This window comes from Salvia splendens, chromosome 16 (genome assembly GCF_004379255.2).
Source record: "Salvia splendens isolate huo1 chromosome 16, SspV2, whole genome shotgun sequence".
NCBI classification, from domain to species: domain Eukaryota; kingdom Viridiplantae; phylum Streptophyta; class Magnoliopsida; order Lamiales; family Lamiaceae; genus Salvia; species Salvia splendens.
The window spans coordinates 16,579,170-16,592,515 of record NC_056047.1 but is presented as its reverse complement, the minus strand read 5'-3'; the positions used below and the strand labels follow the sequence as shown (position 1 = coordinate 16,592,515).

General features: G+C 45.1%; 1 protein-coding gene across 1 annotated transcript; it reads right to left on the bottom strand.

Moving 5' to 3' along the window:
- Window positions 1–8,457: 8,457 nt before the first annotated feature.
- Window positions 8,458–9,186, bottom strand: LOC121770271 (mogroside IE synthase-like). Its single transcript, XM_042167032.1, has one exon. The coding sequence runs from the start codon at window positions 9,184–9,186 to the stop codon at window positions 8,458–8,460; it is 729 nt and encodes a 242-aa protein (XP_042022966.1).
- Between the last annotated feature and the right edge of the window lie 4,160 nt (window positions 9,187–13,346).

Sequence of the window (13,346 nt, the reverse complement as noted above, 5' to 3'; positions counted from 1 at the left end):
TTCTTGTCAGTGGACATAGGATAAAGGTCTTTAGGGATAGCTCGGAGTTGTGTGTAGTGGACGAAGTGCCATTACGCGCACTCTTTGATATCACCTAACCAGTCTAGGAAGGAAGTGTTCTTAGAATATCTCCTGGGTCTAGCACTTAAAAGTTTGACCATACCCTGATCCAGGAAATTTTGAGAACACTTAAAAACAAATTTTGTAAATATTTAATTGTTTTCTTTTAAAAAAAAAAAATTTCCAAAAATATTTTCGAAACACCAGACCCATCGGGAATGATTTTGATGCTGTCATATCCTAGGCCCGGGGGGTTTGGCGTTTCATTCTTTTTAGTTTGATGTTTCTTTTAGTTTTTGAGAAGGAATTTACTTGCGCAAGGAATTGTGGGAAAAAGAATTTTGGAGGGAGTCGACACCGGTTCGGTTTTCAAAAGGCACTTTATGGGGAGGCGTACGGTCGCTAGCGTCACCACCTGCACCCGCCTGCAAAAGAAAAATGTCCTCTCCCATGCCTACACTATGATCGGTTTTGGCATTCTTATTTTCTCTTTACTCATTCTCTCTCCAAATATTCTCTCTCAAATCAAAACCCCAAATTTTTCTCTCTCTCTCTCTAACCCTAATCTGCAAAATTTCGCCCAAGATCTTTACAAATTTATGCAGAATACCCATGGATAACAAACAAGGAACCAGCAGCGCCTCTGGATCCGCCGAGAAGAGTGCGGCGGAGTTCATGAATGAACTATTTCAGAAGTTTGGAGGGGCCGACAAAGCGATGCAGGTGTTCGCGATGTTCGCAATGGGACAAACCATGCCAGCCGGTCCCACAACCACCGTGACACAACCGGAGGCTGTCGAGACACCACCCACTGTTGTACCCGAGCTCGTATCGGAGGCTGCTACCATAATTCCAGAAGAAACCACCTCTGCACAGGACACAGTCCCAGTCATCACCACCAAGCCGGAGGACGATGCAGTACCCGCTGTTCCAGTACCAACCCTTGCGGAGATTCGCGAAGTAGAGACAGATCTGGCCGCGGGACTGAATTTATTGGCCGTAAGCGAACCCAGGTTAGATTCTGATTCTACGAGGGAAACCCCTGTTTTAAAGGATGGAGGTAATAGTGTTTCAGAGGGAGTGAACCCCGATATTTCTGCTGGGGACTTAGTGGAGAGTGTTGTTGAGGGGGAAACCCCTGTTCTGAAGGCGTCTGTTGAGAGGGATGCCGTTGTTGATGGTGACGATGTTCAAGTGGGCGAAGCCGCCCTAATTTCTGAGAAGGATGTGGAAGGGGAAACCCTAGAAGTAGTTGGGGGCGATGAAGCCCAAATTGCTGAGGAAGATGTTGTTGCGGGAAGGACTCCCGACAAGTCTGTGGGCACTGATGCCCAACCTGAAGGAAATCTTAAGGGGTTAGAAACCCCTGTTTATATCGCGGGGGCAACCCCATTATTAGCAGAGGAAGGTGGAGCACTCGATTCTGAGGATGCTCAAGAAACTGTTGATGCAGGACTCAACATGATAGTGGATCTAACTGAGGTCCCTGAGGAGGCCGATTCGCAGCTAAATCTAAGGGGAACAAGGAGACGAACACGTCGAAGTATTCTTGATGACATTGACGAATCCGCACAACAAAAGGATAAGGAAACGCTGGACCTAGCGACAGCCGTGTCTGAGCAGGGAGACTCCCCCAGACCGAGTGGAAGGGAGAGTGAAGAAGAGGGGCGCCGCGCGATGGCTAAGAAAAGGAAAGGAAAACAAATTGCTTCCTCCTCGACCGAGAAGGCGAGGGGGATATCTACTGATTCCCCACTTCCTCCACCTGCCAAGGTACCATACGCGGCAGAGCCCGAGAGTCCTGCCAGGTCCAGCGATTCAGAGGAGGACCAAGAGGCAGATGTACTGAACTTTGAGCCGACGGAAATTTGGATTACAAAGGAACTGCTGGACGATATGAGAAAATTTGATGATCCGAAACGTGCGGCCATATACAAGGAGAAGAGTGCTGAGGGAAAGGTTGCGAAGTCTGGAAAGATGTACCACCCGGCGGAACTCAAACATATTAGCTCTAACGATGAGTTCAGGGGGTATATAGATGCAATCGGTTTTGATTGGTTACTGAAGCACTGCACTTTCGAAGTTCCAGTTGACGCGGCCCGTGAATTCTTCTCCACATTCCGGTTCAAATCCACTGCCGACTTGGATACGGAATCCATAACTTTCAGGCTTTTTAATGAAGAACATAGGATGAGTATCCGGGAGTGGACCTTGCGGATGGGCTTGCTAACGAGGACAGAAGATGATAAGGGCCTGTGGAACGAAAGAATGGTTGGTCCGCCGAAGTTGACGCTAGGATTTAAAGCGCAAAGTGCGTGGGAGTTCTTGACTCACCCAAGAGTGGGTCAATTTAAAACAAGTTTTTCAAAGGCACACCATATAGAGAATCGGGTCCTACGATTCGCCCAAACTTTTGTCAGCTACAACTTGATGGGCACTGCCAACAACGCCCTGACGACCGCCGACCTATATTTTACGTGGTGCATGGCCACAGGAGTACGAGTTCATTTGGGTTATTGGTTAGCCCAAGCCTGCCATCAGGTCACCTCCAACCCGTCCAGGCATCTGTACACGTGCCATCTTCTCGGGGCCTATTTGAAGCGCAACGTGGTGATTAAAATCAGCAAGGCCTGCCGTGAAGTAAAGATGTGCTCAGCCCCGGAAGTCTTCAATTTCGACTTTTTTTTCAACAAGGGGTTACTGATCGCCCGAGGGAAGGAGGTGTGTTTTTATGAGGTCGGTAAGTCAGAGGCACAAGTCAAGCAGGAACCCGATGTGGTGGAGGTAACGGATCAAGCCACTGTGGACGAAGTCAGGCTGATGGTTATGGAAGTTAAGAAAGAAGTTGAGGAGGTACGGAAGGGAATAGACGGGGTCCGCAAAGAAATGACCGAGATCCGAAGGGAATTCGGAAAAAGCAGGGAAGAGGCCGCAATCCTGAAGGGCCGCATCACCGATTTGGTGGCTTCGTCAAATCAGCAAACCAACGGGATGGCGGAAGGTGTTGCTTTAATGACGACCATGCTGAAATGGCTGCGCAGAAAATTCCCAGACGCTTCGGGAACTCTTCCTGGGTCTAGCGGCGACATTACAACGCCGGGTCCAGGAAGTGTATCTGCGCAAAAGCCATCACAAGGCCCGAGGCCTCACACCACCCCCTCTTCCGCTAGACCCGTGATCCTAAGGACAGCCATACCCCGACCTACTGATGACAGACCAGAAAAGCCGGAGATGCCGGCCAGGAAGAAAGCAAAGGTGACCCAGCCGACGGTGCCACCAAAGTTTGGCTCCCGCGGGGGCCAGACCCCGAATTAAATTTCCCCGCCAACCCAAGTAACTTCTTCTTTTCTGTTTTTCATTTTTTTTTTAAATTCTTTCGTTTTTTTTATTTTTACCTGCCAACATGCTACGTTCTGTATATATGTGTTGAACCCTTCCACACTTAGCCCAATCTTTGGTCTAAGTGTGAGAAGGGGGTTGTTATGTCATAGCATGTTTTGTGTTGTATGTTGTTTCTTCTCCCGCTTAGCACGATGTTCGGTCTAAGTAAGAAGTTTGTTTTGTTTTGTCTGTGTGTTTGTTTGTTTGTTTTTGTTGTCTGATGTTCTTACTTCTTTTCCCCCCTTCACTAGGAAAGCTTGGGGACAAGCTCGAGTGAAGTGGGAGGGGGGGAGTAAGTATAGCTTCTGTTTTTGTGTCTTAGAGTCTTTAGGTTGCGTGTTTCGCATGAATTAGTAAGATAATAAGGCAAGTTTCCCTTAGTAAGAGCGATTGAAGAGAGAATATATGTCAACTTTGATGCCCTTTTTTCCTAATAAATTCAGAATGGTTTGGATGAAGTTGGGACGATGGAAAAAGCCTCAGATAACCTAGTTGTGAAGCCCCACATTAAGAGTGAGTTATAAGCCTAAACACTGTGAGCTAACTTATAAAAATGGGCTACCACTTGATGCTTAGGGAGTAGAGAATAAAGGAGAAAAAAATGGGAAAATGAGGTATAAGCTGGACGAAGTCCAGGGGAAATGAGGTATAAGCTGGACGAAGTCCAGGGGAAAGGAGGTATAAGCTAGACGAAGTCCAGGGAAAAGGAGGTATAAGCTGGACGAAGTCCAGGGGTTTAAAAAAAATAAAAAAAAAAAAAAAGAGAGAGAAAATTCGATATAAGTTATCCTTAAAAGGCAGGAAGCAATCGTCACCTGACCCAGGAATTCAAAGTAAAAGGAGGATTGTAGCAAGAAGGGAGAACTCTCATAACCCAACGCATCAGTGGTATAATTTTAACTGAGGAGCGTTTTGATCCTAACATCCCTGGTGAGGAATGAGTGATCGAGCGAACCTAACCGCTGGGAAATCAAAGGGGGTTTCTTGACGAACCGACAAACCGTTTTGAAGTGGACGAGAAAAGGGGGAAGATTTGGAGAATGTAGACGATCGGATAGGACTCAAGCTTGTGGGGACGGTCGCCTAAAAGTCGAACTAGTTCATGCTTGTCTGTTATGTTTGTTCTCGTTTTTTTTAGTTTGTAGTTGTCTAGGTCTAGGAGTCTGTTTTGTTTGTGGAATCGTACTTGGGGGGGGGGGGGGGGCGTGCATTGAAATTTGCCTTATTTCTTTTTCTTGTCTTTCATACTTGAGGACAAGCATGGTTTAAGTGTGAGCAGTTTGATAAGGCTAATTTCATGCATGGGTCTAGGGACTTAATTCGTGATTTTATTGGGGCTAACGCACGTTTTAAGCCAGGTGTGTGAAGGAATTCGCCAGATCCAGGAAAGAAGACAAAAAAATCACAGGGTCGAGGAAATGGCGATTTAGTGAACGATTATGAAGAGAATTGCTCGACGGAGGAAGCTCTAGAGTTGAAGGGTAGAATAGGGATTTCTACGAAGACTCGAGGGCTATGTCCGCATCTATAAAAGGCAGAAGCATGCAAGCTGGAGGGATCTTCTCGGTGGAGACCTCACCACAGCCTGTTGCTTAGTTCATTTTTCCATACACACACTTGGTACTAATTTGCGGAGATTTCAGTTCACACGTCCGGGGTTTCATCTTAGCTTTCGATAGTGTGTAACACCGCTCTTATTTGGGGCGAAGAAACAATTTCTCTTTCGCTTTCCGGATTTTACTTACTCTGCCGAGCTTCGTTGTTCGAAGCTCGGTTCGCTGTTTTTACCGAAGAATCTCTGGTTTTAATGCAAGTTTGATTTTCTGTTATGGCAATTGTGTTGATTTCTAGTTTGATTGTTTCGTTGTTGAGATTTTGGTGTTTTAAATTGTCTGAGTTGGATGCGTTTCGCAGCTGTTTTTGAGTCATTGCAGGTTAATGGTCAGATCTGGGAGATTGGAGTTGGATTGTAGAGGAATCCGTGTTTGATCTGCTGAATTTGTTTGTTGTTGAGTTCGGATGTCTTGGATCCGGAGTGGATCAAGTATTCTGGCGTGAATCTGAAGTAGTTTCGATCTGATTTTTATGCCTAGTTTACGTGTTTTTCTTTCATTCCGTCTAGTGTACGCAGATCTGATGTGTTTCCATTTTGTGGCAAGTTTCCGACGAGCAAATTTCTATATTCTGTTCGAATCTCGCTTTGTGTTCTGTTTTGTTCATCTGCAAGTTTAATCCAGCTGAGAGGATGCATTGTGCTACGAGCTAGCGTCAAAGTTTGTTGTCTGCAGTCCTTTCTGTACTTGCCACTTTTTGAATGATGGTCCCCACTTTCAGTTATATTCTGTTTAGCTAGATTAGGTAGTTGTTTACACTGTCCAGGAAGTGGTTATGTTTCTTGCTGTCGAAGTCTGAATTTACAAGTTAACATGTCCTAGGTCTAGCATTTACATTTCCTGCCTAGGTCTAGAGTTAGTTTAAAATTCTCAACCCTTTTGCGTGGCAGCAGCCATTTGTTTGTCCAAAGCCTCTGAGCACTACTTTGCGAGTCCATCTCTGTGGGATCGACCCCACTTCCCTATACTAATTCATAGTATTCGGGTTGAGGGATTTATATTATTTTTTTGAAAGGGGAGTTGAGAGTGTCCAACGACTAAAGCACTGTATGTTCTCTTGAGTTCCTGGACCCTGTGCTCCAGTGGACTTAAGAAGCATGGTGTCTTGACCGAGCGCTTGCATTGATCAATTTCTGTGCATACGTACGAAAGAGCGTCTCTCTGAATCTCTCCCCCCCCTTCCAAGCTCATTCAGACAGTTTTGACTCGTGTCGAAGAGCTAATTCTGACAGTTTTTACTCATGTCCGGGAGCCATCTTAGATAGTTTTAGCTCATATCCAGGAGCCATCTTAGACCTTTTTTTTGCTCGTATCCAGGAGCCACTTAGATAGTTTTAGCTCGTATCTAGGAGCCTTCTTATTTTTTGTGACTGACATTTTTTACTCGTATCGAGGAGCCATTTTATTTTTTTCTAACTGACAGTTTTTGCTCATATCGACGAGCTTATGGAGGGATATAATTACCCATGTGATGACCCTTTTTTGAAGCTTGTAAGGATGCAGGAGGGGGCATCTCATCCTTTGAGTGTTTAGGAGGCCTCATCTTCTTTTCTTGTGCAGCCTTCTTCATCAGTTTTTTTTTTCTTTTCTTTCGGCAATTCCTTTTTCAGTTGCTCAATTTCTTCCTTCTAATTCTTCTCTTCCTCTGTCTCAGGCCTGTCCACACGTCTGTCCAACTTAAGATCAATCTTCTTCCAATCCAAGCCCTTCTGCTCCAGGAGTACTCATCTAGGCTTAACATCCCCAAACGGATTTACTTTAGGTTTCTGCCTCACTATAGTTTCACCAGCTCCACCCAATGCAGGAGGTGCCTCTGACCCGCTCACCTGCAGAGACTCCAGACCAGTCGAGTTGGGCTAAATTCCACGAATGGACGTCATGGGAGATGATATCCGCCATTTGTACCCGGGAAAAAAACATTTCCAGTGATGGGAAAGACGCGAGAGGCTCTCGCGTGTTTGACTTGGATACACGCGTGAGCCTCTCGCGTGTTTGCGGATACACGCGACAGGCTTTCGCGTGTTTAATCTCGCGTGTTTGGCTTTGCCTCTGTCCCTAAACTTTGATTTTTACCAACAGAAATTGAGCTCGACTTCGGCCGCCGAGCAAACAGCCAAAATCGGAACAATCAATCAACAATTCGAGCACAATTCAGCCCCATCGACGACCTCTGCTCTGCCAAATCAGGTTCAATTTCTCATTCCCGTCGAAAATTCAATCCGATTTCTGGGGTAGTAGATTAAACACGATTATTGGGTAGCAGATTAAACACGCGAGAGCCTCTCGCGTGTATCCGCAAACACGCGAGAGGCTCACGCGTGTATCCAAGTCAAACCCGCGAGAGCCTCTCGCGTCTTTCCCATCACTTGAAATGTTTTTTTTCCGGGTACAAATGGCGGATATCATCTCCCATGACGTCCATTCGTGGAATTTAGCCGAACTGTGGGCCTACTCCCACCACTGACCGAGTGTTTCTTCTCTGCACCTCCAAGTCCAGCTTCTTCATCGACGCCCAATTATCCACCTCATCAGCTCACGAAGGCTGATCGAATTCCGAAACCCTAGATTGCTACGGAGGCCTCCTCCCTCTCGGCCGGACAAACCGATGATTCTTCCGCTGATTTCTTCTCTTGACGGCGGCAGGGCGGCGACGCTCAATCGGTGACCAGCAATGAACTCTTTTCCTTTTGGCGTCTCCATCTCGGAGACTCTTGATTCCTTGGTTGGGCTGCTACCTTCTCGACAGCCTCAAGCTCTTCTTTCGGTGGTATACTCTCTCGTGCTCTCTTCTCGGCATTCTTCAACGCGCGATGAATAGTTTGACAGTGGCTGTCGCCTCCCCCTCGCCAGACGATTACTCGAATTCTCTTCTTCCGTTTATTGTGTTTAAAAGGATCTGGACTATCCTCTGTAACACCAGAGTTAGAAAATCTTGTCTTTCTGTTTCGAGTACCAGATTCCTATCTTATTTGAGGGAGGTTTGGCTCATGCTATGGCTTTGGAGTTGAGTAGAGAGTGGCTGAAAAATTAATTTCTTCTGTCGATAGAAGGCTTGAGTTGGTATTTTTTTTTTAGATTTTGGGGTTTAGGATGAACACAGATTCAACTACACATTTTTTTTCATAGAGACAGATCGATCCATGCAAGGATCGAACCTGCTCTGATACCATGTTGAAAAGTAAAATGCGGAAAATAAAACTCAAGAACTCTTGAAGACTATATTTTGATTGATTTGAATTGTTCTTGTTGATACATAGTACATCACTATTTATAGGACTAGAGAAGTAATGCACCTAGGAAGTATATTTATTGGAACTCTATATTTTAAATGTTTTCTCCTCTTTCCAACAGGTTGGGACTACACACTTCTCTTCCCAACATACTTGGAACATACTTGGGACACTCAAGTTATCTTTCCAACAGCTCTCCCGCCAAAAAAGTTGGCAGGCGGGCTAGAACGTCCAGCTCCGGGCTGGATGACCCGGCTTCTCCGTCTCCGCCAATGCCTCTGCCAACTCATCATACTCCTCCATAGACGGGCCCACCTCGCTACCAAACGACACGTAGATGACGACCCACCTGGCTTCGAGTCCAGCCACTGGATCACCTCATCTTCCGTGTAGTTAGTCTCACGCCTCGGCCTGCTATCTCGGTCATGCATAACCGAGCCAATTGACTCCCAGAACGTCCCCGGCAGCAATGGTCCCACACCGAAAACAGGCTTCTCTACTTGTCCTGTAAGATACATGAGAAAAGGAGATTCAAGACCTTCACAAGTGTTGATTAACAGAGCAGTAGAGCCTTCCGTCTCATCCACCCAACTTGGCTGATGCACTATTCTCCCCCCATCACTCTGCTCATGCTGTCGGCGATCCTGTCTCCTAGTCTCCGAATACCTCATGGCCATGCTCTCCGGCAGCCCGGGCATGTCATCCACACCAGCATTCCACGCAACATACTCCATTGCAGGCAGCTGCGTAGGCGCCAGAGGTATGTTGGCTTTCTTGAAAATGTGTTTGCTCCAGTTCATCATCACGTCCATCACCACAAACGCAGGTGGGGCATTCTCGAACCTTCGAGAGAGGAACGACTCGATCCCCTGCCCCAGATGACCAATCTCCTTTGGAAGCATCTGGTGGCTGTTGGTTTTCTAGAATACAAGAGATAAACACTAGCCGGGCGTAATACAACCCAATGAAGAATGGAGAAATTAAACGGAAATAAATTGAATTGAAATTACAAAACATAATTCGAAACAATAAACCGTAAAGATGTAAGCCGAGTCGAGGAGTCCTCTTTCCGCAAGACGAGATACGCCCCGGTAGTGCTCTCGGATTGGCGTGTCGTCCCCAAAGATAAAACGGCTTCATCTTGTTCGTTGCAGCACCGCAAACAGAACAAGCTCCGGCGAACGGGATGATGGCGAGGGCAGAGCTTCGACGGAAGACTATGCAAAGAGAGAGGGAGAGCTATGCAACAATATGCTTGTGTTGTGTCTAATGTATAGAATGCAAATGATGCATGCCTATTTATAGGCCAAGTCCAATGCATATGGAGGTGGAATCAATGCAGGCATTAAGCATGCAATTATGGGTTGACTGTAACCGTCGGGGGTTACAACCCGTTACGGGAGCTGGAGAGACTGATGCATTTGGACACGTTACTCGATGGGGTTCATCGTGAACCTTTTGGCACATGATGCGTCGGGGGTCCATCGGGGACCTTTTGTCACCCGCTATGCGTCGGGGTCCATCGTGGACCGTTTGGGACCCGCTGTACGTCGGGGTCCGTCGTGGACCTTTGGGCACCCGCTATGCGTCGGGTCCATCGTGAACCTTTTGACACATGGCACTCGGCAGACGGGGCACGGGTCACGGTACACTGAGCACGGCTCGCGGCTTGCGACGGGGCAGCGTGCACGCATGGGCTCTACTGCCCATCTTAGTCCACTATAATTATTACACGTAATAATTCATCTTATTGAACACATGTTTAATAAGGTTCTCTCCACCAATATGGGATAACTGGCTCTTTTAATTAATCCATTGGTTTTATCTCATAGCTCCTTTATAGCTCACAAGTGTGACAAACTTTAATTCATAATTTCTCACTCACCGGGAATCGGTTTAGAGAAAATGAATATACCACGATCATCTACTCCGAAAGTAGATCGTCGCTATTGCATTTAATTTTACAAAATTAAATGTCTCGTCACATTTATTATTGGTCAAACTCCATCGACCAAACACGATTCCAACAATCCCCCACATGAGTGGAAATTGCCAAATGCATATGTATGCAGACACAAGGTCAACCCTCAAGAGGTATGTAAGCATAAGGATTGGTAGTTTTTGGCTTTGAACCATCCATAGTCAACACCATCGGATACACAGACGGCTTAGTAGCGCGATGCTTTGAACTATTCCCCTACGGCGTGCACCGAGACAATGGTGTCAACACTTAAACACCTCAACCTCATCCGTTCTCACGTTTTGTGTCCATTGCGGTCTTGGACACTACTTTGGATTCATAAGTGTGTTTTATGAAGCGACCACACTTCGCACTTACATAGGTGATTCTTAGTCAAGTACCTTGCCATACTTGGTCTCTTTGAGAACTCCATCTCTTTGAGATCATTAAGAACCATTAAAAGTCATAGACTTAGCCTTTACCACTAGGCAAGTTCTCCAACACTCTATTGCTCTCTAGGGAATAGATATAGTTGAGTGTTTCTCATGAACTCTCATAGCTTAGTTGTCCCTTTGAACCAAGTTCTTGGGATCTCCAGTCATTATGGTTGGGTTACCACTATGATAATTCTTTAGTTTGTGGATTTCAAACCCATTCCCTCTAGCAACTTATTCATTTGATCACGGTTTAACCCTTTGGTTAGCGGATCCGCTAGATTATCTATTGACTTCACATAGGCAATTGTAATCACCCCTGTCGTTATCAAATGTCTCACGGTGTTATGTCGTTGACGTATATGTCGAGACTTACCATTATAGAAGCCATTGTTTGCCCTTCTAATAGCCGCTTGGCTATCGCAGTGGATCAACACTGGTGGCACTGGCTTATACCAACATGGAATGTCTTCAAGGAAGTTCTTAAGCCACTCGGCTTCCTCACCCGCCTTATCTAAGGCAATGAACTCCGATTCCATTGTTGATCGGGCTATACATGTCTGTTTTGTGGATTTCCACGATACAGCACCACCCCCAATAGTAAAGACGTATCCACTTGTTGAAAGTGAGTCTCTATTATCAGATATTCAGTTCGCATCACAGTACCCTTCAAGTACCGGGGGGTATCTCGAGAAGTGTAACCCAAGATTTTGAGTATGTTTTAAATATCTCAAAACCCTCACAAGAGCTCTCCAATGCTCTTGCTTGGATTGCTCGTGTAACGACTCAACTTGTTCACGGCACAAACAATGTCAGGTCGAGTGCAATTAGTCAAGTACATAATGCACCCGATGACCCGTGCATACTCTTCTTGTGCAACGGGCTCACCTTTGTTTTTGCTCAAGTGAACGTCGAGTTCAATTGGAGTCTTAACCGGCGCGCCATCATAGGCTTTGAATTTATTCAATATCTTCTCAACATAATGTGATTGTGTTAAGATGATTCCATCAGAAGTTCTTAGAATCTTCATTCCAAGAATTACATCGGCTAGACCCATGTCTTTCATGTCAACGTTTCTCTTTAACATGGCCTTTGTATCGTTAATTACTTGAGTGTTGCTACCCAAGATTAACATATCGTCAACGTATAGACACACTATAACATGGCCGTTATTAGTGCTCTTGATGTAGACACATTTGTCGCACTCGTTGATTTTAAACCCATTTGATAACATCACATTATCAAACTTCAAGTGCCATTGCAATGGCGCTTGTTTTAATCCATATAAGGACTTTACGAGCTTGCATACCTTTTCCTCTTGTCCAGGTACTACAAACCCTTCGGGTTGTTCCATATATATTTCATCTTCTAGTTCACCATTTAGAAACGCGGTCTTTACATCCATTTGATGAATCTCAAGATTGTGCAATGCAGCAATAGCGAGAAGCACTCGGATAGATGTAATCCTTGTTACAGGTGAATAGGTATCGAAGAAGTCATGTCCTTCCTTTTGTTTAAAACCCTTTACTACTAATCGGGCTTTATACTTGTCCACTGTTCCATCGGCCTTAAATTTCCTTTTAAGTACCCATTTGCAACCTAGAGGTTTCGCACCTTCAGGTAGATCTACCAACACCCAAGTGTGGTTTAGCAAAATTGAATCAATTTCGCTTTGAACAGCTTCTCTCCAATGCAGCCCGTCTGGGCCAGCAAAGGCTACTTTTATCGATGTTGGTTCTTCATCCAACATGAAAACAATGTAGTCAAGACCAAATGTTTTTGGTTCTGACTCTATTACCACGTCTTAGTACTGTATCTTTTGGATCGAGCCTTGCACGCTTGCGCGATTCAGGTTCCTCATCCGCTGATTTAGAACTAGTGGTTTCAATCTCCACTGGTTTAGAACTAGTGGCTTCTTCCTCAATTCTTGTCTCAGAATTGGTTACGACTTTTTCTTTGTCTTTGCAAGGAAATGTATTTTCGAGAAATACGGCATTCCTTGACTCAATTGTTGTCCCTACTGTTATAGTCGATATTTCAGACTTGTGAACAACAAATCGATATGCACTACTGTTAAGTGCATATCCAATGAAGATGCAATCAACCGTTTTAGGTCCGATTGTAACTTCTTTGGGCGGAGGAACCATCACCTTTGCCAAACACCCCCACACTTTGAGGTATTTGTAGGATGGCTTCCTTCCCTTCCACAACTCATAAGGAGTGACATCTTTTCCTTTGAGAGGGATTTTATTCAAGATATAGTTGGCTGTCAAAACAGCTTCCCCCCACATGTTATGTGGTAATCCTGAAGTAAGAAGCAGTGCATTCATCATCTCTTTTAGAGTTCGATTTTTGCGTTCTGCAATATCATTAGATTGTGGTGAATATGGTGCAGTCGTTTGATGGATTATACCACTTGCGTTGCATAATTCCTCAAACGGGGCTACATATTCGCCTCCTCTATCGCTTCGAATCGTTTTGATTTTACAACCGAGTTGATTCTCAACTTCGTTCTTATAATTTTTGAACGCTTCAATTGCTTCATCTTTACATCTTAAAAGATAAAGATAGCAACATCTTGTGCAATCATCTATGAACATGATAAAATACTTTATATCATTTCTAATTTGCACAAATTTTAAATCACATACATCAATGTGAATTTTCA

Bases quoted from the DNA above. Each gene is read 5' to 3' on its own strand.
- LOC121770271 (XM_042167032.1), bottom strand. From the start codon at position 9,186: ATGCTTCCAAAGGAGATTGGTCATCTGGGGCAGGGGATCGAGTCGTTC.